The sequence below is a fragment of the Myotis nattereri genome, assembly GCF_964212035.1.
Source record: "Myotis nattereri genome assembly, chromosome: 2".
NCBI classification, from domain to species: domain Eukaryota; kingdom Metazoa; phylum Chordata; class Mammalia; order Chiroptera; family Vespertilionidae; genus Myotis; species Myotis nattereri.
This window is the reverse complement of record NC_138076.1, coordinates 204344290-204369846: the sequence shown is the minus strand read 5'-3', so window position 1 is coordinate 204369846 and position 25557 is coordinate 204344290. Positions and strand designations below refer to the sequence as shown.

Genomic DNA, 25557 nt, shown 5'->3' with positions numbered 1-25557 from the left:
CAATACATTTTATTTGACTGTGAAACCATTCATATCTTGCACAACTGTACAGATAAAACTATTTCCATTTTAGCTGTAGACATGATTATCACACAAAGTGGGTGTGATCAAAGATTTTATTTACAGAACAATTGCTAAAACATCCGATGTCATATTTCTATTTATTTCTTACCCATAGGGTAATAGGTCCACCATAATTGCTTGGTGCTTTTTATAATACAGAAAGAAAACCTATGTTAAGCTCTAACAAACTGCACAAATTGCTACAAATCTGACAGAAGAATGCCTACGAAAAAATTTTCCAAAAGTACAATACATTTTTATTTCCACACATACACAGTATAGTATAAGCTCAAAGGCACAGCTTTGAAATATTTTTTTCTATCAAAGTGTCGAAATTATTTCGTCTTATGAAGGAACCGTGGAAGTCACTTGCACACTTGGTGCTCAGTAAGTTAATGTTTGGTCCATCCAGTTTCACAACGTTAATACAGCAGAATGTGATACTCAATGCTCCTTATCCACATCGCACAGAACTTTAGAAGCCCCTCCCTGCCTTTCGCTGACACTAGCCATTGTGCAAACTTAGGACAAATATTTGTACATAGAAGAATCGGTCCCCTATGAACATCAGTCAACTTAAGGCATGCAGAACAGACCTCTTCCTTTCCTCTAGACAGTGCTTACGTTCTAATGCAGGTCCTGTGACAGGCACGAGTTGCCAGGTACCTGCATTTAGCCCTGATGCTCCTGGGAGCACCACCAGGCAGAAGGAATGCATTGAGCGTATCTGAGGGCTGTTCACTGTACAGTAAGATGTCAGACAGATAACAAGGTGAGTGCTCTTGGTAAATTATGTGCCCATCCAAGAACACAAACCAGATTCTGTCTCCAGTATCCATCCTTCAAGACTAAAGAGCTTTTGTCAACAGGAAAATAAGTAACTTATGGGGAGTGGTTGGCAACACAAAGCAAAGTCCTGGAACAAAGGGAAAAGGCACAGAGGGGCCTGTCTGAGATAGTGCTCTAAGAAAGTCAAGTCTGGCTTGGCTACAGGAACCCAATCTCACTGACTTTTAGTGGGTCCTGTTTCTGAACTAAAGTTTATTCATCCCATACTGAATCCCAGCCTCACGTTCATTAGGAAAATGGATGCCTAGGAATGGTTTACAAGTTATAATGTATAGAGATAAAGTCTTCGGGGGGGGGGGGGGAATGGATGGGTTTATTATTATTATTAATACTTATTAATATTAAATATGGGTTCCTATGAGAGCAGTCATTTAGCCCATCCTGTGGAGGCCTCTCCATTGATGTAAGCAAAGCCAGGAAAGTGTTGCATGTGCTCATACTCAGAATTCCTGCGGGTGGTCAGGGGTGTGTACATGTCACTAGAGTTTCCATACCTCGTGGAATGCACAGGCGGGCTTGTGTAGCACGTGTTGGCTGTGGGCACCTCTGGCCATCGGGGGGTGACTGCAGTAGGATGCAGTCTGGGAGTAGTGCTCATCAAACAAGGCTCCATCCGGGAAGTGGGGCTATTAAAAGGGTACTTGTTGAGGGGAAAGAAATTCCACAAAGTTAAAATTAGCTTGAAGTAACATATACACAATATTAGTCATGTTCACAGTTTGTTAAATTTCTTAAGATGCTATTAGTGCAAGTCGATGGGATGGAATCAGTGAACTTCTGAAAGATCCAACTGTGGTCTAGGTCTCCAACAGGGGAAATGCAAAAGATTTCTTAGCCAGTATTAGACTGGTGTCCACTCAACCAGTAATATAGACTTTGTGCTCAATCTGGAATGTCTTGGGAAGTCAAACCCAAAAGAAGGAATAGCCTTACTGGGAATATAGGAGTGATACAAGGGGGTGGGGGTGTGTGTGTGTGTGTGTGTGTGTGTGGGGGGGGGAGAGAGAGAGAGAGAGAGAGAGAGAGAGAGAGAGAGAGAGAGAAAACAAACATGAGTAATAGCATGTCCAAGTAGATGTGGATGGATGGCTGTGAGCTTTATCACTAGTTATGGAGATGTGATAGGTCCCACTCAATCAACCCAAGAGAACAGTACTGCCAAGTGAAATACAATGACATTATTAAAAATAGCACTTTACAGTTGAATTCAATTATGAACTGCAGCCTAAAAGCAGGCTTTTGAAGAGGAAGCAAGCAAGCTAACAGCTTCAAAGGTTATTATTAGTGCCTATCATTTGAAGAACATCTTTTTGGTCTCCAGTCACTGGAATCCTGGAAGAGACTCAAGCAGGAAGTGGCAATAATTGGGCTCGGTGTGTGTGAATGTGGAAGGAGCCAAGGTGAGCCTACTGAGAGGGAGGGGAGGTGTGCTCTTGTGCAGGTCAGAAAAACAGGTGCTGTAGCTGTAAGAAGAGGGGAAGCAGTTCTAGGAAGAATTAGAAATAAGAGATGTCTCTGAAGTGCTTCTTCTTTACCTTTTTTTCCAGTTCCCAAGACAGCTATGCAAATAAGCCCTTCGGTACAATCAGAGGGGAGGCGCCTGGTTTGTGGGCCAGTCACCACAAAGATTTCCTTGCTGTGCTAAGGGCCACCCCAAGAGGGACAGGAGCCAGTCAACAAGGATGGCAAGGACTGCAAGTAGGGGAGAGAGTGTGTGAATTCTTCTGCTCCCCATCTGTCTTCCCTGACAGTTGGAGAGTGGAGCCCTGAGGGATTAGGTGGGAGGCTGCCTCCTGTGAGGGAGACAGACAGGCTGAAGCCTGGACAGCCGGGAGAAGGGGGCATGACAACAATGGCTGCTGCTGGTAGTCTCAGGGGCCAAAGGGACTGCTCTGCCTCTTTGAGTGGGAGCTCGAGGAGGGGAGGAGGAGGCTGATAGGCCCCAGGCATGCGAAGGGGACCAGCAATTCACCTTCGAGAAGGAGGGATCCTAGTAGAGAGGGTCTGCAGTACCCAGGACAGCATGCCCTACAGAGCGAAGTGCAGCCACTCCACAGTCAAAAGAGCAGGTAGGAGAGAGGGAGAAGGGTATAGCGGTGTCTGGGAACTCACAGGAGACGGCACCAGGGCTGTTGCCAAGGTGACTACTGACAGGCTTTCATAATGCTGAAGTGCACCCTGGTCCCCGTGCGGGAGCCACATGGTGCTGTCTGTGTGGCAGTGGAATTCCAGCCCGGGACCCACTTTAAAGCCCAGAGAGGCCACAGTAAGACTGGGCCCTGCTCAATAAAACAGGATCTCAGGTGTTAAACAGCTCATATTAAGAAATATTACAAAACAGTCTTTTGTTTTTTTCAAAAAGGTTGCTTGTTCCTCGTGATAGTCTGTCTTCACGATGCCCTCCTTGGCTCCTCCCTGTGGCATGCCTGGCTCGTGCCCATTCCAGAGAATCTTCTTCTACCCGTCTCCTCTGCCCACAATGTGCTTCACCACCCCTCCCTGCCCCCAGGCTCCTGTGTGTCTGCCTTGTGATCATTCTTCAGATCTCAGCTCAAATGTCACCTCCTCAGAGCGGCTTTTCTGGACATCCTAGCTCAAGAAGCTAAATGCTCCACCCTCCACCGCTCTGATCGGAATGTTGTCATTCTCAGCAGCTGCCTTTTTCTACTGGCTTAGAGTCACCCATAAGCTCCCGTAGGGCCTTCTCATGTCCGCCACCATATTCCCCACATCTAGAATCATGCCTGGCACCTAGCAGGGGCTAACTATCTGCTGAGTAATTTATTATCTGGTGGGATGTCACCGCTAGATAGAACCTCAGGGATCCCATAATCCATCTCAGCGTCATACAGATGAGAAAAGCAGTGCCCGAGGTGAAGCATCCTGCCCACAGTCACATCGCCAGCCAGTGGCAGAGCTGGTGTACAAACTAGGCCTGGGGCCCCGCTTCCCCCCACATCTGTCCGCCTGGCCCACAGCTGAATGACACCGAGAGCAAGAGCACTCCCTCGTGGACAAGCAGCCCGCTGGCCTGGACCTCTCCCCCGCAGACCACAGGGTCCGGCCGTTCTGAGCAGGCCTCCGCTTGCTAGTTCTGACCATCTTTGCTGCCCCGGCTTGTGTGCGGACTTGGAGTCTCCTTCCCACGGAACCCGAGAGAGTGTGGCTTTTGTGCCTGATCAAGGACCCGCGATGCAGCTGTGCCCAGGGGTTGTGTCACAGACTCAAAAGAATAATTGCCTGGAAATGAGGCTGGCTCAAAATATCTCCAATGTGACAATAAAATCCTGTTACCACAGAATCCGGCTTGGAAAATTCTGTCCCGTTAGGTCAGCTAATTGCAAATGAGTCAGTGACTCGCTTTCCCGTGGTGAAGAGCCCATTGACGGGGAGCGGCTGCACCCGCTGCCGCCGCCTGGTCACCAGCGCCACCAATGAGGCTTCTATGCAGTCGGCCCGTGGCACCCGCCTCACCTTTCACACTTCACATCCGGTTTCATGCCGGGTCCTCCAGCAGGCTGGGCACAAACCCTGGGTCCCGGGAGCTCGGCCCGAAATAAAGGCGCTTTTTGTTGAGGGGCCATAACAGGAAGTTACTATTTTCTGGGTCAGATCACAGGCTACTGTCCTTGATGTTAAAATGGAGCGAAGGCCCCAGTTCCTCCCTTGTGAGAGGTGTGTGAGGTGTGGCTGCGGGCACGTGTGTGTGTGAGAGCTTGTGTACATAAGCAGTCAAAGGTTCAGTCACATGGCCGAGGCCTACGTCTGCCTCAGCTGTGCCTGCCTCTGGGCCTCTTTGGAACCATATTAGGACGTTCTATTTTGAGAAACGACTCCCCACACCAAGGGCTGACTTTCCTGCACATGGAGAGGGAAGAATGAGCCCTTTATCCCTGACCCTTACCAAATGGGCTGTTACTCGAGCCAAGGGTGAAAGGTGGCCCAGTCAGGAGCACAAACTGTTTTCCTATGAAAGGCAGCTCTCACCGCACGAGGCGCTGCCAGGGGCCCGCCCTGGCTTCCTCTCAGCCTCCTCTGGAAGAGGGCACAGCTCCCCCCAAATCTCTGCCAGACAGTCGTATCTGCTGAGCTCTTAGGGCCAGGATTAACTGTAGTGAGTGTTCAAAACGTGTTAACTATTATTAATATTCTTCCTCGAATCATAACATCATGGTCCATTAATGACAGGGAGAGCCTCAGGCACTGACCATCTGGTCCTACTCCCCTCATTATCAGATGAGGGAAGTGAGGTCAAGAGAGGGGAAATGACCGGCTTGAGGTCACGCAGCAACTTAGTACCAGAGTAAGGATCTAGTCATTCGCTCATTCATTACTGAGTTCCCACTAAGGGGCAAGCCCGTGCTGGGGTCTGGGAACACCATGCTCAGCAAAGATGGACCTGGCCCTGCCTTCACAGAGCTAGTGTAGTGAGAGAGGCAGATGCTAATTCTATAATTACAGAAAAGTAGCAAAGGATCATAATAATATACACAAATAGTGCTAACTCTGAACCAGACCCTTTATTAACTCACTTAATCCTCACAACAGCCCTATGAAATAGGTACTCCAATGATCTCTAGTTTGCACATGAGGCACCGGGGCACAGAGCTCACTGGAGGCAGAGCTGGGGTGGGAACCCAGGAAGCCTGGCTCTGCAGTCAGGATCTTGCGCCACGTTGGCTGACTCATTTGTACTCCCTTTGGCCCAGGATGCTATCCCAAAGCAGAGCACCCTAAGCAAACTCTGTGGCAGTCAGTGGGCCTCTGAGATTGAGCACCCACGGGCCCTGGGCTGACCTGTGTTGGGATGAAGGTTCTGTGAGAGCTGTGACTGGTGGGCAGGGCTGGGCCTTGGCCATCCAGATGGGAAGTAACGGACGGCTCTCCAGGCCACACTAAGTATATTTCTAGTCACACCGCTTCTGGTTGGTCACGTGGCTTTTGAGATCAAGTTTACATTCCCAGTCTACATTCATGGTTGCAGAGAGGGTAGAGGTTCCATGAAGGTGAGTGGAGTGAGGCTCAGAAATATTTTGTAGCCGTGTACTGAGTCTGGTTTGTTCTCTCTTTGGGGCCGGGCATGAGAATGGGGACCTAGGAAGGCACAGTGACAAGATCTCTAGTTCACTTATTCTGATGTGAACAAGGACAGCATCCTTGCAACGGGGTGTTTTTCTGAAATAATTTAAACCTTACACTGTGAGGCCTCATTCCTCTGGGCTCACTCCTTCAGAAATTATGAGAATTCAAATATTCCTATTACCCAGAAAGCAAGCATGCGTTGTGCAAAGCAGCAGTATGAGCAAGGGCACACACATACTCTATTTCAAAAAACAAATTACTACAGATTGCTTTGCGCATATGAATGCTGGGATGTATACAATTATTACACGGCACAGGGGTACTGTACTGGCTCTTTAAGGCAAACCTGGCAGGAGTCATTTCCAGTTACTCTTGAGCTGACGACCAATGGCATTCTGTAACCATATCCCCTCACTGCAATTTTTCTCCAGCTCAGATCTTTTCCCCAGTGAGTCTGATATACTGAAGTGTGATTTTCAGTATGCAGGGTTAGACCAGTTGGACCTCTGCTCTGGGAAGCTAAAACTAATTAGCCCTGGCCCTGGCTGGGTGGCTCACTGGTTGAGTGTTGTCCCATGTACCAAAAGGTCGCAGGTTCGATTCCCAGTCAGGGCACATACTCAGGTTGTGGGTTCTCTCCCTGGTCAGGTTACATATGGGAGACAGCGATTCAATGTTTCTCTCTCACACTGATTTTTTTTTCTCTCTCTCTCTCTCTCTCTCTCTTTTTTCCTCTCTAAAATCAATAAAAACATATTTAAAAAAAACATAAAACTAATTAGCCCTGCACTGGGTTTCCCCCATATGTTCAACCTTAATCCAAAGTAGCAGGAATGGGAAGAAATAAGGTATCTTGGGTGTGTGATTTTTCTCTTTGGAAACTCGAAACTTACTGAGAATAGTTGCAGTAGCCACAAATTTACCTCCCCCCCTCCAAGACACACAGTGTTCGGCTCTGGGGGCCTGAGAGTTGGAGAACTTGCATTGGGGTCTGCTTTGTCACTTCCTGGATGCCTGACCTGAGGCAAACTACCTTCTGAAGCTGTTTCCTCATCTTTAAAAACTGGAGAAAAGGCTGCTAGGATGATTAGGTGTATTTGAAAGTGCCTAAAACAGTGCCTGCTGCATAAATGTTAATGAAAAACAAAACAAAGGGTTGTCTTTACAGAGTACCTTCCACAGAAGCAGCCTGCCGGAGATGTGATAAGTTAACTTCTCCCCACCCTGCTTCCTCAATGGGGACTGAGGCCTAACCCATAGAGTGCACCGTGTGCTGTGCGGTGGGCTCAGAGGTTGTCACAGGCTCTGTCTAAAGGCCCAGGGCACAGTGGTGAAGAGGCTGGCCAGGGACCTGTCACCTCTCACAGGGTATCCAGTCTGGGTCCAAAGGGCGCCACCCTGGGCTTTCATGTAGTCCTGGGCCCTTCGCTTGGGCCCACTAGTAATGGCAGTGCTCCAGTCGGGGAATGTGTGGCTTCTAGAGCGGATGCTGCAGGCCTATCTTTGATCACCAGGGACCACATGGGCCTTTAAGAGACCCTGTGCTGTTTCTTTTTGTGTGTGTGTGTGTGTGCGTGTTTTTTATAGCAATGGCTGTAAAAATATCAACCCAGAAAACCAGCTGCAGAAATTTCATAAGGAGGGGCGAGGGATGAGGGGGTAAAGTAAGAGGAAAGATAATGCCGGGAGCTGTGGCTTAGAATGTTAGCCTGATCTTGCCACTGTGGCTTAGACCAGTGTCTCCTGCTGAAGCGTCCGTTCTCCACTGTATTCTCAAGGCTAGAGCAGTGCTTTACATAGTAGGCACCTGACAGCCATTTGAGGAATGAATGAATGAATGAACGAGTGAATGAGCTGCTGATGCTGTGTCTGAGGTGACCCAGCCTGTAGCAGCAGCTCTGTCACAGAGAGGAGCACAGACCCTGCTCCCGAGAGCAGCAGCCCCTGAGGAGCTGGTGTGTCTGTGTGGCGCAGCTGGAGACCTGTGATGAGGGCCCAGGTGGTGATTTAGTGGAATCCACTTGTTAGTTTGTCTGGGGAGTATACCAGGGCTCCCCTTGGTACCTCCAATGGAAATCAAAACAGACGCCTGTGTGCCCCGAGTGCCGAGTTTGTGGATACAGTCTCCTCGTGCCCTCCCCCGGATGACGGCAAAAGCTGTCCTGACAGCTGATGCAACTGCGGCCTCCACCCTGGCTCAAGTCCTGCCATCTCTCTTCTCCAACCCTGCAAGCGCTTGGGAGCAGAGCTCCCTGCCTCCACCAGCCCCCCTTCTGGTTCATGCTGTGAGTGCTGCCAAAGCTCTTTCTTAAGCACAGCTCTCACCTTGCCACTTCCAGGCTCCCAAACCTACCACAGCCCCCACACCTGCAGAACCAGCGAGCGTCCTTGGCACACCACACTGCTGTTTATGCTGACCCCTCCTCCTGCTGCTCATCTGTTCCATAATCGCTCAGAGAATGCCGACATTTGAGAGGCAAGAGGGTGATGCACAAGAGCTTGGACAGCTGGGCCACACTGCCTGGGTTCAGATCCTCGGGCAGGTGACTCTCCCTTTCTTTCCTACAGGGGTTACCGTGAGGATGTGCAAAGTGCTCGGCACATGTTCAGTAAAAGCAAGCTGTTCCTTCTGACAGACAGCGTGCCCTGTGACCCGGGGATGCTAGACGTAATTTTTGCCTTCAAGGAGCTTTGGGAGTCAGGAAAGTCAGCCATGATCACAGTGTGGGAAGTGTTACCAACAGAGGAAAGCCCAGGGTGCATGTGAGCACAGAGGAGTGGGGCCTCATAAAGTCCTGGAGGAAGGAAGGGGGGAGTGTCAGGAAGTGCCACAAAGACCATGAGAGGCTTGTCAGGAACAACAAGTGGAGAGGCTGGGGCAGGGACTCAGCCAGAGGAAGCCACCTCAGCGCAGGCATGGGGACTGCACACGGGCTGGCCCGCCGGGAGCAAGGATGGGGTGGTGCCGTTTGTAGGCCAGAAAGGCAGGCAGAGGCCAGATGGTAATGAATCTGAGAGACGTGCTAAGGCATTGAACTTGACTCTGAAAGTGATGACACGCAAAAGAGAGTATTATGACCGACTGGGGTTTTTTCCCCAAAGGTTCCTTTAGCTGCAATGTAGGGGACAGAACAGAGAGGGGACAAGTTCAGCGACTGGAGATCAACGGGAAGGCTTTTGCCATCATCTCACTTAGATGAAGACCTGAGCTGAGGCAACGACCGTGGGAGTGCAGACACACAGAATGTGGAATTGAGTGGAATTGGCAACGAGCTGTGTCTGGGGCCAGCGCACAGGACAGTGTCTAAGACCAGTAGAGTGCTCAACACTGATGTGACAGGTGCAACCCGTTTCCATTGCCACAGGTCGCAGCAGGTCAATTTGGTTTGTTAGCGAGAAAGGTGTGGCCTGAGAATATGTGATAAAGGGTCCGCCTCAGGAGGATTCTCCTGGTGAGACTGTGTGGGGGTGGGACTGAAAGGAGCACCGTGGGAGACCAAGGCACCAGTTAGAACGAGGCCGAGATAACAGTCCTGCATGACTCGATGAGGGTCTGCACCAGGAGATGCTGACGGGAAAGCGAGGTCCAATCGGAGCGGGGCTGCCCGAAAAACAGACATGGCAACCAACCGGGTTTGGGTCCTGGGATCAGAGAGGTGAGAGAGGGCGAACTAAAGACAATTGTTCGCACCCACATGCAGGGGTGAGAGAGAGTGGAGCATGAATGTGGTTGACTCCCACGACACACTGCTGCACACACAGTACACGGAAGGTGCTTATTCACTGTGCTACCTGAGTAGACCTGGCCTGGACAAGCAAGCAGGACTACCGACTCACCTGTGCAGAGCTCCTGTGGTAAGGGGCGTAGTGGAGTGGTCCAGAGATGGCTGCCTCGGGAGGGAGGGCCGGGTACTGGCTCTGCATTGGCGGAGGATGCTGGTTGCCATAGCTCCCATAGTTATAGCTTCCTGTGTATCTAAAATGCATTAAGCACAGTGACTATTGTGAGTAATAGCAGGAAGAACAGATCAGTTTGACATCTTCAAAAACCAACCGCCTCTGTTTTTTTCCTTTTTGTTCTCTTTTCTTTCTTCCATTTTTTTCCCCCCTGCCTTACCATGTCCACTCTGTAGCTTTGTTGTGGTAAGTTTAAACTCTCAGGTTGATTTTCCTTCTCCCTTGGGCACATCTCCCTTGCCACCCAGCAAGTGCTCAGGGAACAAAAGCTCGCCCTGAGCAAAACATAGTTAGTGATGGAAATCTCTACTCCTGTTGTCTTAAAAAGCCCCATATGATATCCTGAAGTCAAATAGGAAAAAAAGAGGTTACTTTGGGATTTATGTTTTTGTGTTGTTCGGGCCTCTGCTTCCCCATGATGCAGAAGGGTGTGGTACCTTCCAGGCGCTCTCTCCTGGGAGAAAACACCATGGCCTGGTCGACCAGGCCTCAGGGAGCCCAGCTCTCAGCCTGGCCCCACCACCTTCCAGCTGGGGGACCTTGGGCTCTCGGGCTCCTCGCAGCCTCGTTTCTCCCATCTGTGAACATGTGCACATGCTTATTCGGAGGGTCACACATGTGAAGACACTCCATAAGAAAGACAATCCTACGCGCACACGGGATATTCTAATCACTGTTCTTAACAACTTTACAGCAAAGATGCTGACATGACCATGTGGGAGTCTATTCGGCCTTTCCTGCAGAATCAAAAAGCTCTCTGAGCCCTGGATGGTTTGGCTCAGTGGATAAAAGTGTCAGCCTGAGGACTGAAGGGTCCCAGGATCAATTCTGATTAAGGGCACATGCCCGGGTTGTGGGCTTGGTCCCCAGTCGGGGGCATGCAGGAGACAGCTGATCAATGATTCTCTCTCATCACTGATGCAATAAAAAAAAAAATCTCTCTGAAATAATTTTCAAAATCTATTCTAAATGTGTGAGGAAATGCCCTAAGAGCCCCCTGAAAAATAATGGCTGCACTACAGATCGGCCTGGGGCACCTGAACCAAGGGAAATAGCTCAAGATCACCAACAGTCAGGCCTGCGCCTATCCTCAGGGTCACCACCTTGCTGCATTATGCTGGGCCACCCTGAGGAAGGGACCCGAGAGGTCCTCCTCCTCCTCTCCCTCCCCCTCCCCCTCCCGTATCCCCCACAGCTGGTCTGTTGGAACCTGGCTCAGGAGGCTCACCGCACCCACACAGCAGAGCCTCACTCTTGAGGATAAGGGCCCCCCCCCTTTTTTTAACACCGTGTTTTTCAGATCACTGCTCGTTAGACACTGTAAGATTAGTGTCTTGTGATAAAGACAGTGCATAATGGCAAAAAGCTACTGTGATTCAGGTCACACTTTTAAATGGATTTGCAGTTTATTCATCACAGCAACATCACTGCACAACATAGGCAAAATGAATGATTGAATTATTCAGGGTCCAAAGCATCATTGGAACCCACAAGGATTCCCTGAACCCCATTCATAATTCCTGCCCTCCAGGGACCTCCAGCTCTCAGGTGGGGAAGCCCTCCTCTGAACAGTCATAAAAGATTGGGACCTACCAGGAAGCTTTCTAAGGCTGCAGAGCGCACAAAGAGCCACCAAGGGACGGCTGAATGGCGTGTGCAGCTGAGACTTTAAAGGAGTAAAGAGGGAAGAACACGGGCTCTGGAGGCAGACAGCTGCTCCGTCTGCACCCCATGGTTACCAGCTGTGTGACTCAGAGGAACTGAACTTCACCAACCAAGTCTCAATGTCCTCATCTATAAAGTGGGGTCGCCTCACCTGGTCGTGGTGGGGACTGCTGGGCACAGTAAGAACTAAACACAGGGTGGCGCTCCTCCTGCCCTTTGAGAAAACAACTGCCAAGTAAGACCTGCTCTTTAAAATCACATTTAAAAGTGAGGCAGCAACCCAGGAAAGTAGCCTACCCGTGCTCCTCTCGGTGAGGATAAACTGGAATCCTGTGTGTGACCGAGGAAGAAGGCACATGAGTGCTCCTCATACAGGGGAGCTGCTGGGAGTTTTCAGCGGGGGACCCCGCCGTTGTCACCGTGTAGGTTAGAGACCACGTGTATGACTGCATCGGTCCTGCAGAGACAAATGAAGATGCATCAGTCCTAGTACCGCTCTCGCACTGCCAGCTCTTCCTTACAGCACTCAGGGGCTTCCCACTGCTCTTGACCTAAAAGCCGAAATATTTTACAAAACGTATGTCTCTCCGGCCCCCGCTGACCTCACCAGACGCATCCCCTACCCCCTGCCGTTGTTCTACCTGATCCAGCCATAATATCTTTCTTTCCCTTTTCCCCAGAGTACCAGGATTCCCAGGACCACAGGGCCTTTCCACATGCTCTTTTCTGCAACCTAGAGCCCTCATGCTTCCTTCCTTCAGATCTCAATATAGAGAAGCTGTTTCCTAACCCCAGGCTGGGTCAGATCCCACACTGCACTACAGTCCTTGATGGTGCCTACCACAATCTGTAATCTTACATCCATTAATGAATGTGATTTGATTAATGCTTATCCTCCCTGCCTCTCAACCCCTGACTATAAACTCCATGAGGGTAGGGGCCTTCTCTATTTTGCCCACCATTGGATCCCCCAGTGTTTAGCATAGAGCCTGGAGTCAAAAGACTTTCAATAAAATTTTTTAAAAGGAAGAAATGGGAAAGGAAAGATAGGAAGAAAGGGAGGGAGGGAAGGAGAGAGAACAAAAGAAATCTTGGGGCAATGTAGCTCAGACAAGCCTAGCAAAATAAATTCTCAACACTCAACTCAACAGGTGTTAAGGATCCAACAAATTGCTTTAAGCAAACATAAGTAGATTATTGAGCTCTGCTTGCCCAGGTCTTTTTGAAGATTATTAGACAGTGACCCTTACCATGACCTATTCCATACATATTGTTAATTCCACTAATTTATTTTTTAATTGGATACCTTGAAAGTGCTAGGGACTGAGAAAAGAAATTGACAAAATTAAAAACACTCAAGATGCTTAAGAATTTTATGAGATGTTTAGAATTTAAAAATGGTAATTTAAGAAATAACTAATAATAAATAAGCTTATGTTATTTAATAAACTCATAATAACTGGACAATAAACTCATCAAATTAGTTTCTGATAAAGTCTAGAATGTTGACATAGTGAAAATAATTAAGCCTATTTTGGAAGGTGGAGGGAATAGGATTCAACTCCTCTGTGTAGACACATGAAAAACTAAATAATTAGGAGGCCAGTTTTAAGAAGTAAAAAAGAAGCCCTGGCTGGTTGTAGCTCAGTTGGTTGGGTTTCATCCCATACACTGAAAGGTCACAGCTCGATGCCCAGCCCGGACTGTGGGCTCAGTCTCTGGGAGGGGGCATGCAGGAGGCAGCCAAACGACGTTTTGTTCCCCTATCAATGTTTCTCTCTCTCCCTCTCCCCCTCTGTCTTCCTCTCTCTCTAAAAATAAATAAATAAGTAAATAAAGTGACAAAATATTTTTTTAAAACAGAAGTAAAAAAGAAAACTTGATTCACTAATTCTGTATGTTCTGCAACAGATCACTTCTATCTTAAAGTTCCTCTGGAAAGATAAAGAAAAGGTTTTCATTTAAAAAATGCCATCCATTCCATTCCAAGCACTTTGCAAATAGCACAGGAGAGCAGCTGCCCTGCCACGGAGCAGGGGGAAGGGAAGGGCCGGAGCGTCAGCACTGCGCCAGTTACATGACAGAGACCCAGTAAGGAATACCTCTAAAGGTCTGTGAAAACAGCACCCTATTCTAAATACACATGTTTATTATTAAAAGAAGTTTCTATCGAACCCTCCTGTAAATTAGAGAATTTTCTGGAATGCAAATAATGTCTTTTTTTATGAAGTGACACAGATGCAATCCAAGAGCATGAAAGGAGACACCATTTATTGAGCATCTAATATAGGCCAGGCACTGTGCTAAGTGCACTACAGACACCCTCAAAAGAAATAATATCCCCAGGTAGTGAAAGAAGTAGTTAAAACAAAAGTGGAGCAAAAAGTGCAATCAGGAATGAGATGAAACATGCATACCCTGAAGGTCTAGGGTCCTTCTAGGTGGGCCTTAAACTTGGCTTGGAGTTTTCCAGGAGAAATGCTATAAAGGGGAGCTGACAGGTTAGGAACCATAGGACCAGAAACAAATCACTCAGGAGAATACTGTCCTTGGAACTCAGAACACACAGGAATTTCTTTCACACGCCCTTACAATGGACACCATATCTTGGGTTCTTAGGACGGTTCCTTATGTCAACACTAATTGCAGGCCACTGACATCACACCTAAGTCCAGTTCAGGGGAACGTAGCATGTTAAACGTGCCCAAGGCCCCACAGTGAGTGGGCGGCCCAGCAGGGCTCTGAACCTAGTCTGTCCACCCTTCCCACTAACTCTACCATAATGTCTCTGTCCTCTGGGTCCTAGTTCTGCCAGGGACTGTGTGTAAGCTCCTGGCAAGCCTCTTACACCTTATGAGCCCTTCTTTCATCATCTGCAAAATAGGGATAATAATGTCTATCTTGAAAGACGATTGTGAGGATTAACTGAGATAACATGTCAGAGCCTGGCACAGGGCAGGCTTTTAATGATAGGCAAGCACTCTTCATGAATTCAGGCATCCTTATGTCAGACCTGCTTAAAGTAGAAATCTCTATATTTCCCATTTCAGGTTGCAAGGAAGAAAGACAAGTTTCTTGGGTCAGATTCTGTCACCAGGGATGAAATATTTGAATAGCAGTAATAATTCAGCTAATGACAGCAAACTTCTACCAGGGTTTTCTGTAAAAGGCCTGGAGTCCGTATCTGCCAGTATGGCTAAAAGTACCCCTTCCCACTTTGCACATCTACACGGTATTTTTCCTCCAGAAGATGACTTCAGCAGACTGTGCATGAGGCATCGTTTATAATACCTGCAAGAAGACTGGGAGGAAAACCCCCAAAATGATCATGTCCCCGGTGACTGAATTTTGCGTGATAACCTTCCTCTATATTTTGAACTGCCTATGAAATTACCGTTACAGTTTTTATTAAAACAGGTTATCTTCAAGTGGTAGGAATGAGGGTGGCTTTAAATTTTTTCTTCATTTTGCTTATCTGTCTTTTTCTATAATGAGTGTGTATTGCCTCTGTGAAAAGAAAAATATTAAACTATGTTAAGCAAATTTTATAATTGGGAATGGAACTGGAGGGTGTAGGAAGTTTGCGAGAACAATGAACCAGCCACATCCAGCAAGTAATTAACCCTTGAAGCCCCTGGGACCTCAGGAGAGCATAGCGAGGTCAGTAGGGCTTGAAAGGGGGCAGTGAAGGGGGCCAGAGGGTTTTCTCTTCTCTCCTATCTCCCCCCACCCCCCAGCATAGGAAGAGGCGGTGTAACAGCCGTCACCTAGAGAAAGCAGCAGAAGTTACTTTTGCGTGAGCTCCTGGAGCACAGCAACTGTTCCGTATTCATCTCTGTATCCCCAACAGAGGGCTCTGCTTAATAGTAGGTGTTCAGTAAATTTCTGTTCTATTGAATTTGTTGTTGAAGGAGTAAAAGCTTCTAGAAACAGACGTTATCAAACAAAAAGCTAGTGGAACTCTTGGAAAAATGGGCTCCTGTGGTCTGGGAAACAAAACCCCTAAATGGCCATGTGCCAGCAACCTAACAGACCCACTCAGGCAGGCTTAAGCAGATTAACACCTACTGGCTTGGGTGAGAAACCCTTTTTGCCGGGGTAGCAGAAAAGAACACCCCTCGCACTCCCCTTCCTACCCGTGGGACCTCCAGTGAGAACTGCTGCTGCTTCTTTCTTTAGGAAGCTAATAAAAGAAAATCTGTGCCGTTAACAGTTTGTGCTTCACTTTTAAGACGGCTCTAATTGCTTTTCATTTGCTGGTAAAACCATAACAAACCTTTTCTAGTGTCTAAGTCCCTAACTTTCTCTTCTTTTCCCCTTCCTATTCCTCTACTCCCATTTGAAAGTCTGAGGAGCACGCTGGGAGCCCCTGATTTTTGAGAATCCTATAAAGAAAAGTTGTCCATGTTATAGTATTGAAATTGATGGAGAGGAATATTTTCTTTCCTTTCCATTCTCAACAAAACATTTTATTCCCCCAATATTATTTTCCTGGAAGGGGTTTTAAACACAGGATAGAAAGGGTGCTTGGAATATAATACGCAGTCAGTAATGACTGTTGAATAATGATTGACTGATGGATCATCCAACCTAAACCAGACCACATGCTAGTTTCTTTTTAAACATCAACTCATTGAACCTTCACAATAATCTTTTCAGGCAAGTAGTATTACCTTCTTTTTTAGGTGAGAAAATTGAGGCCCAAGACTTGCTCAGGTAAGTGGCAGAGTTGGGATTTGAACCCAGACCTGCCCAGCTCCAACGCCTTTCCACAACAACCACTTCTAAGAGTTAAATGTGCATTTGAATCCCTGGCATTCTTGTTAGAATGCAGATTCTGATTCGGGAGGTTGGGAGTCTGCATTTTTAACAAGCTTCCCAATTATGACAATGCTGCTGGTCCGTGGACCACACTGAGTGGCAAGGCTCCGCAACACACTGGCTCCTGCCATGCACCCTGCGTGCTGAGGGCCACTGAAAGCCAGAAGTTGAGAGGCTGGTGCATACCGGTGAAAATTTAGGCTATTTCCCAGGTTCGCTGGCCATGCACTTCCTTCAGATCTTGGGCTAACTGTTTGAACCTTTTTCCCACTAGGATTCTATGAACCATCCCAGATGTTGCTCAGGTTTTGAGCTAACCTAAGCCTTCTGTTAGTACCTTCCTGGGAAATAAGCCCCTTTAAGTATGTCCAGGCTCTAGAGCTGCTCTGCCCTAAAACAGTAGCCACTAGCCACCGGTGGGTATTTAAATTTAAATGCAATTAAATATCCAGGTTTTTTTAGTTGCACAAGCCACATTTCTAGTGCTCAGTAGCCACATGTTGTTAGTGTCTACCGTTTTAGACAGCTCAGATTAAAAATGTTTCTATCATCACAAGAAGTTCCATTTGAACAGTGTGCTTGACAATATTTGATACTAAACAAGCATTTCATGTAACCTTTCAAGATGGAGACAGGGAAAGAAAATATTCTATATATTTACTAGAGGGCCCAGTGCACGAATTTGTGTACAGGTGGGGTCCCTTGGCCTGGCGATAGGGCCGATCAGGGCTGGCTGACTGGGGGGAGGGACCGCGGGGGGTTGGCCAGCATGGGAGGTTGGCTGTGGGAGCACAATGACCACCAGGGGGCAGCTCTTGCATTGAGCATCTGCCCCCTGGTGGTCAGTGCACATCATGGCAACCCATCGACCAGTCATAACAGTCGCTTAGGCTTTTATATATATAGAATATATACATATAAATCCCATTGGCTATCATCTATCCTCAATGTAATTGTACTTAAGGAGAATACTTGCTGAAGTGGGAAAACTCATCCAAGTTAAACTTGATGAATAGTTCCATGGCCAAACTCTAATTGACAGAACTGAGCAGGGGCAGCAAACCAATCCATTCCCAGAGAGATGCAGATTGTGGTCTGGTCCCGCCTGCCTCTGCAGCTCCTCTCCTGCCACTCTCCCCTCTTTCCCGGCCCTAGTCAGTCCTCACCTGCCAGGCTTGTCTGCCCTGGGCCTGGGCACATGCTGTTCCCACTACCCCAAACATTCTTTTCCTCCCCCAACCTGCACTTGCCTGGCTCCTTGGTACCTCTTCAGGGAGGCCTTCTCTGACAAACAGCTACGGTGGGTCCCTATTTTATACCATTCCATAGTATACCATTATTTTCATTAAGACATTTGAAGTTATATATTTACCTGGTAGTTGACTTCTGCATTGATTATCTTACCCACTAGAACAGGGGTGGGGAACCTTTTTCCTGCCAAGGGCCATTTGGGTATTTATAACATTGGTTACTTTAATTGGTCACTTAATATAAATTTATGTTACTATAAAAAAACCTCCTAGATTTATTGAATTTTGAGTCCCATCTGCGGTTGCCTTGGCAGGGCCAGACCAAATGATTTTGTGGGCCTTATACAACCTGCAGCCAGATGATCCCCACCCCTGCACTAGAATATAAGTATCATGAGAACAGCGACCATTCCAGACCCCCAGGTCATGGCACAGAATAGACACGAAATACAGGCAACGAACAAATGAATGGATGAGCAAATCCAAAGATCCCAACACCAAGCCAAGGCCCTGATGCTGTGAAGTTAAGAGCAGATTAACCACCTACTTTCAATCCCAGCTTACATTTCCTTATTTCATTCCTTTAAAGAAAAGGAGGCAGCATGGACGGAGGAGGAGGAAGTTCTGCGATGAGTCATCGCGGGCAGAGAGGCAGGGCCACAGTGTCCAGCATACCCCACTCAGTGTAGCTGCCCTCAGAATAACTGAGCTTTTGTTATTTGGAAAGACTAGGGGCCAGTTATCTTTGTTAGACCCTCCACTGAAGTAGAGAAAACGCAGCTGGGCAGGCCAGATGTTCTACAGTTAGGGCCATTTATGAGGAATTTGCTTTATTTCTTTAGGCATCCTAGCATCTCAGTGATTTAATTTGCTGGTTTTGTGTTGTAGGGAACCCATGGTGGGAAGGAGAAAACTTGAGTTTAATAGTTAACTTTTATTGTCATTGTTGAAGGAGGGAATACTTAAAATGACATCATAAACAAGGTCTTAGAACCCGTTGGTGGCCTGACCGGACAGAGTGGGAGCTTCACGTTTTGCTTTAAGTGGCATTAAAGAATTGCAGCCCAATGCCATGTTAAGTGGGCAGGGCAGTTTGGTACCACCTGCCACACTCACGAGGAGGAAGAGAGCCAGTTTTCCTTAAAGAGAGCTATCGTTTCTGAACTTTGCTGGGCCATAAGGGAGGTGGCAAGCTCACAAGGTTAGGAGGGGAAAAGGATGTATGGGAATCACAGATATCTGCTTGTGGAAATCTGCTGAAGTGGAACATTGAACCATTCGTTACCACCGCGTTGCCATAGACTTGAACATGCCCAATCAAAATTGGCTATGCCTCAGGTTCAATTTTTGGTGCCTGATATTCCTTTCCTTTCATTTTTCTCCCTTTTAAAAGCAATTACTAAATATAGTCTTAAGAAAGCACACTTAGAAATACATGTATACGGGTGTGGACACAGACCTAGATATAGATAAGACGAGTGGCTGTATTCCTAGTGCGTCATAACTCCTTATCTTTACTGCTTTGTATTCACTAATCCTTGTATAAAAAAGATACAAAGGGGCCCTGGCCGGGTTGCTCCGCTGGTTGGAGGGTCATCCCATGCACCAAAAGGCTGCGGGTTTGCGTCCCAGTTAAGGCACATACCTAGGTTGTGGGTTCGATCCCCTGATCGATGGATGTTTCTCTCTCACATTGAAGGTTCCTCTCTCTCTCTCTCTCTCTCTCTCTCTCTCTCTCTCTCTCTCTCTCTCTCTACCTCTCCCTCTCCCTCTCCCTCTCCCACTCTCACCCCCTTCCCCTCTAAAATAAATACATACATACATACATATCCCCGGGTGAGGATTTAAAAAAGATGCCAAAGGGTTTTGTGCAATGAATTGATTTTTTCTTTGTGCTAAACCAAGCAGACATAATTCAGTTCTCTTCCTCATAGCTGAGAAATGAAGTGTCCATCAAAAGTGAGGCACTGATTTGTGGAAGAATCACGGACACACAACTGGCCTTGACTGTCAATAGTCAGACTTGATATGTCCATCATCGGAGCACTGTCATTCAGAGTGGGCTAGATACCCAACCAAGTCATGAGGTCACATATAATCTCACATAAGGTGTTAATAAACTGTTTTGGCTAAGGGTTTTATTTTGTTTTACCCACTTCTTTATTTCCTGCTTTCTGGTTTGGGCCCTTTTCAAAAAGCTATGTTTTGCTTCATTTTTTTGTTGTTTTTTTTTTGTTAACCACTTCAGATCCTTTTTGGAAAGCAATGGTATATAAACAAGCAATAATTTAAAGATGGAAATAAAAATTAACTGGGCATGAAAACCATATGCTGAGTTAACCTTTTAAAAAAGATACATGGCAAATGCATTTTATAAGATGTATAATTGCTTCCCAATTTACAGTGTTGCCTAATGAAAAATTACACAAATCCCCCAATTTAGGAAGCCCACCATAATACATTTTTTGTTTTGGTATATATCATCACTAAATAATTTGTGCTTTATAATGTAATATCTACAAAACCATACATGTTGTTAGGAAATTATATTTATGTTTCCTCCAAAACCACGACCCACAAATACATGCCAAGATCCAGTCTAATTTATGGATGGAGTATTTCAAAAGTGGTACTTGACAAAAATATTATACCTGGTTTTATGTAGGATGACATTTTTAATGCCCCCTGGAGATATCTGAGAACAAAGCTGGAATGTGCCAAAATCTTCAAAGGTTACAGTCATGTGAAGAGAACCTGGTTCACATTTGTATTTCTAAGAAGCTACTTTTATGACTCTTGAACACATTGCTCAGAAACCTCTGAACACGTTTATGGTATAGCTGTGGCTCTATCACACCTGCCTACCCGCGGCCTCCAAATTGCTGAGAAGAAAGCCAGGCCGACTCTGGCTGGATGAGAGTCTGGAAGAGACCCCAGAAGCCTCCCTCCACACTCGTGCGCCCGTTTCCATAGACGCTCTGTTTGTTATGTTGCTACGCGCAAGACAGGTAGCACTCAAATTGTTTCTGCTTCATAATGCAGAACTGTTTTATTTGCATAATTTCCCTGTTTATTTTCTTAGTAAGGATGTTATCACTGACTGACTTGCGTGTGTGTCTCTCCAGGTGGGGGCAGGGTCTGAGGCAGGATGACTCAGGTCACTGGCTCCTGGCTGTTCTTACTGCCCTGGTTCCTCTCCGAGTGAGGCCAGGGACTTGGGTGGCTGCCCCATAACTCTAGTCTGGGAAGATGCCCGCCCCCCTCGCCCCCCTCGCCCCGCCCCGCCCCCAGCAGCTGAAGAGCTGTGATCAGTGCTTCAGTTCCCGTCCCTTGTTTATATTCAGTGAACAAAACTGTTCGCTATAATTAATTCCTCTTCCTGAGCCCTCCAAGCAGGAACTGCAACAACTCACTACGGAGAGAAAGGGGAGGCGGGAGGGGGGTGCCTCATGTTCTTCCTCTTCAAAGTAGGAAACAAAACATGATTTGAGGTGCATCTGTGTAAGGAAAATCAAACTTTCCACAGAAGAGGAGAGCCCTCTCTGGCTGTGTACCCAAAATGAAATCAGAACTCCATCTCATGCCAGTTACCGACAGCCCTACTGTTCCATACTCTGAAGCAGCGGTTCTCAACCTGTGGGTCGCGACCCCTTTGGGGGTCGAACGACCCTTTCACAGGGGTCGCCTAAGACCATCGGAAAACACATAGATAATTACATATTGTTTTTGTGATTAATCACTATGCTTTAATTATGTTCAATTTGTAACAATGAAATTGGGGGTCACCACAACATGAGGAACTGTATTAAAGGGTTGCGGCATTAGGAAGGTTGAGAACCACTGCTCTGAAGAATCCAAAGGGCCACTGAGTTTGTTGGCAAGTTTCTGCCCCTGGCAGAGTGCAGAGGAGGCAGGCACCTTACGGCTCCTCAGCATCTGCTCGCTTCCTCTCTGAGTAGCTCCAGTTCTGGAGACAGAAAACTTTGGGGAAGGAATTAACCAAAAGACTGCTGGCATATATACCTAGTTCCCTGACAATGGCATGCTCCCTTTGCCTCCAGGCCTCTGTACTACCTACTTCCTCTGCCTGCAACACCTTCTCTCTCATTGTTCAGCCTTCCCAGACCTTCCAAATACAGGTTGGAGGCCCCCTTCCATGCTCCCCTAGTACCTTGACCCTTCTCCCAACTTAGCATCATCACTTTGCATTGTAACTCATCAGAGCCCTAACCTCTACACATTCAACTCCCAGAGGGCAGGGACTATGATTCTCTTGTTCGCATAGCCAGCTCTCTGAACTGTTTAGTACACAGAAGCCACTAGAGAAATATTTATTGGATAAATGGATAGATATGTGAGCAAATGAATGGATAAAAGACAACGTCCCAAATAGAGCACTGTTACCCTATTTAGCTTTCAAAAAATAGCATTGGGTTCCTAGTCTATTCTGAAAGCAATTCTACTCTCAGCAGCACTAGGATATAGCTAAGCCCGTGCTATGAGGATCTGGAGGAAGGTTCTGACCCAGAGGGTGATGGAAACATCAAGGATGAGTAGGGTTTTCTCCCACAGGATAGAAGGATGGTTCTGGAGGTGGAGGTGTGAAAAGTGATATGGAGAATGAGAGCTTTAGGGTTTGGTGGGAGGCAGTGAACTTGGGGCCCCAGCACTTTGAGGAGGCATAGCTTTAGGAAAATAAGCCCAGCAGGCAGTGTGGGAGCAGACAGACTAGAGTCCGGAGGCAGGTGACCAGCTTGAGAGTCACTGTGGAGTCTGTGAGAGGTGGGGACAGCCTAAACCAGACGGCAGTAGTGGGATGGGAGGAATGGGTCGGTCCAGGTCAGTACTGAGACAACCGGACTTGAGAGGTGTGGTGGTGAATGCCAGTGTCTCCCCTACGCATCCCCGCTTCCCTACCTGGGGATACACATTTCCCAGACTCTCTGTGCAGTTACATGAGGCCATGTGTCCAGGTCCTGGGTGATGGAATATAGTGTGTTATAATAATGTTATGGTCATAAGGAAATCCCTCTAATGTGTGAAATGATTACTGTGTGAAACGTTTGCTGTGTGAAGACCCCAATACTCTGTAACTTCCAAACTGGTGAACACCCCACTATCTTGATGTGAACGCCCTAAGCCCTAGCATAAGGCACACCGTCTGGCCCCCACCGATAAGGCACAAGTTGTTTACTACCGGCTATATAGCACCGGATCTTCTTCAGTCGATGTCTCCTGCCTGACAAGAGGAGGACTCCACGTTGCTCCGTGAGACCAGCCCCTGACTGACTGCTCTGCTGTGTGAGCCTGAACCAACTGTGGCCGCCGTCTGTCCCCATCTTTGTCATCCGTCTTTCAGTATGCATCGCCGGGTAGCCTTTGCCGGAGCCTAGGACCCACTAGGAATAGGTAAATAAACCTTATGTAATTGCATACTAATTCTGTCTTGTGTGTTCATATGTTCCGGTTCGGCTCAACTGTCTGGACATTGAAGTACCAGGGGACAGGCCGTTATTGCTGACCTCTGGTCACCTGCATATGTCCCACTAAGTCTAGGCAGATAATTAACTGGGGCACAATTGGGACAAAGTGGAAGTGCCACGTGCCACCTTCAGGTCAGGGCTTGACAAAGCCCTAAGGCAGAGGTCCTCAAAACAGTGAGCATCAGAATCACTTGGAGGCTGTTGTGCAAGTCACTAGGTCCCACCCCTAGAGTTTCTAATTCAGTAGGTGCAATGGGACCTATTAATGAGCATTTCTAACAAGTTCCCAGGAGATGCTGATATTGCTGGTCCATGGACCACACTTTGAGAACCACTGCCCAGGGCTATGGTGGAGGCAAATATTGAAGGAGCATTGTGCCTCCTCTCCGACCTAAACACCTCGCCAGCACTGTCTGCAAGCATGAACCAGATGTTTATTGTGTTAGCACCATCCATGTCTGGATCTGTTTGTTACACTGGCTTAGCCGATCCTAATACAGAAGTTTAGGGAGAGGAGAGATTTGAAGATGACTTGGGTAATTGGGGGAACAGTAGAGCATGTTGGGATGGAAGGATAATGAATTAATTATCACAGTCATAGCGAGTCCTCCACTCCACAAAGACCAGTCCGTCCATCCAGGGCTCATCTAGTGGAGGATCGTCCCTGCCTCTGTTCCTGTGAACCCACTTCTCTCTTCTTAGCTGAGCCCTTCGCGTCTTCCAAGGCTGCCTTTGAGTCTCACCTCTCTCCTTGTCTGCCAGCGTTCAGACGGGAAGGAAACTGATGGCTTCTCCCTCTAAACTCCGGCAGCATTCTCAGTGGCAGCCCTCATCTTACAGGCCTTAATAAGAGCAACCCCTTCTATCTGGATAGCACATCACTATTAACAATGCACTTGGGCCTTTTTTACCTCACAACCACGTGGAATAATGTGGAGGCAAACATACACAAATTCTCTCTTCATTATTATTATAATACTAGAGGCCCGGTGCACGAAAATTGTGCACTGTGGGGGGGGGGGTGTACCTCAGCCCGACTTGCACCCTCTTGGGAGCTCTTGGGGGATGTCCAACTGCCCGAGGGGGCTTGGGCTGCAAGAGGGCACAGGCCAGGCTGAGGGACCTCACCCCCCTACAGTGCACGAATGCCGTGCACCGGCCCTCTAGTATAGGTTATTTGTTGAATTGAATGAATGAATTTGAATGAATTCATTGATGTCTACTACTGACTATGGTACCCAGGACAGGGAATTTAACCTTCCTCACCCTCTAGTTTTCCTCCATAAAATGGAACAATAGCTATCTTGCAGTGTTATTGTGAATATCAAGTGATATAGTTATGCAAAGGTCCTTTGTATGTTGTAAAGCAACATTTGGACATTAGCGAGTATCTACTATTATCCCTGTAACATCACTTTTCCATTTCAAAACCTTGTCTTGGCACTTGAGATCCTCCAGGATGTGTCTCCAGCTTACCTTCCCAGCCATATGTGACTCCTGCAGGGACCTATGACACTTCAGCTAGAGCTTACCAGTCTAAAAAGGCCCACAATTCCCTACTCCTGTGTGTGTGCTCACACTGGCCTCTGCAGACCTTTGTCAAAGTCAAGTTCCAGCTCAAATCCTCCTCCTCTGTGAGGTCTTCCTTGATACCTCTGACCAGAACCTCCCCTTCCCTAGGGACCCCACAGCACCAGTTTGCACCTCGTCATTCCCATGTCTTGAATATGGTGGTTATGCTTAGTAGATGGCTTTCCGTCTGACCCCTTTCCAGAGCTGCCTCTGTTTGTGGTTCTTGTTTTCAAGAATGTCTGTGTATTGTGTATTAATTTATGTTTTATATAATTTTAATCATTTTAGTGGCTTAGCTTTTGGAAGGGTGGAAATTTTATCATGTACTTTATCTGCCAGAAGCTTAAAGAATATGTACAAATAACTGCAAGTCATCTATAAATCCAGGAAAATACTCAGGTTTTGGCTTTGTTGGGGAGTGGTGCTAGAGGGATAAATGTTTATCCAGAAAGCTCTTGCTTTAAACGTCAACTCCCCACTTAGAGCCTTGGGGGACCTTTCATTACCTGTGGTGCTGAGGCCAGTGTACTCAGGGGATGGGTTGCTGACAGGGGAGGATGGAGGTGGCACTTCCACGGACGTGGCTGATTTTGCTGGAGAAAACGACGGCACTGGTGAAGGGGTTGGTGGGGCAGCATCTGTCAAGATAATCTCTTCTTGGACTTCTGCTACGAGTAGAGAAAAGGGTGGGTTCTTGCAGCCAAAGGTCAAGCCGAGTTGTCTTTAAGGGGCTTTAAAAAATGACAGTCTTTCTTCTCTGTCATGTCACTCCTCTGCTTAAAGCCCTTCATTGGTTTCCCATCACCATCATGGCA

The 25557-nt window shown here is 47.3% G+C and overlaps 1 protein-coding gene across 1 annotated transcript in view; it reads right to left on the bottom strand.

Moving 5' to 3' along the window:
• Window positions 1–301: 301 nt before the first annotated feature.
• Window positions 302–25557, bottom strand: part of RFX4 (regulatory factor X4) — a gene marked incomplete at its 5' end in the record, with an annotated part of 61736 nt that continues 36480 nt past the window's right edge. The window contains 4 exons of the mRNA XM_081082847.1: window positions 302–1552; window positions 9832–9970; window positions 11914–12073; window positions 25249–25410. Of these exons, the coding sequence (XP_080938973.1) occupies window positions 1280–1552; window positions 9832–9970; window positions 11914–12073; window positions 25249–25410 (734 nt within the window). The 3' untranslated portion in view covers window positions 302–1279. The remainder of the gene's footprint in view (window positions 1553–9831; window positions 9971–11913; window positions 12074–25248; window positions 25411–25557) is intronic.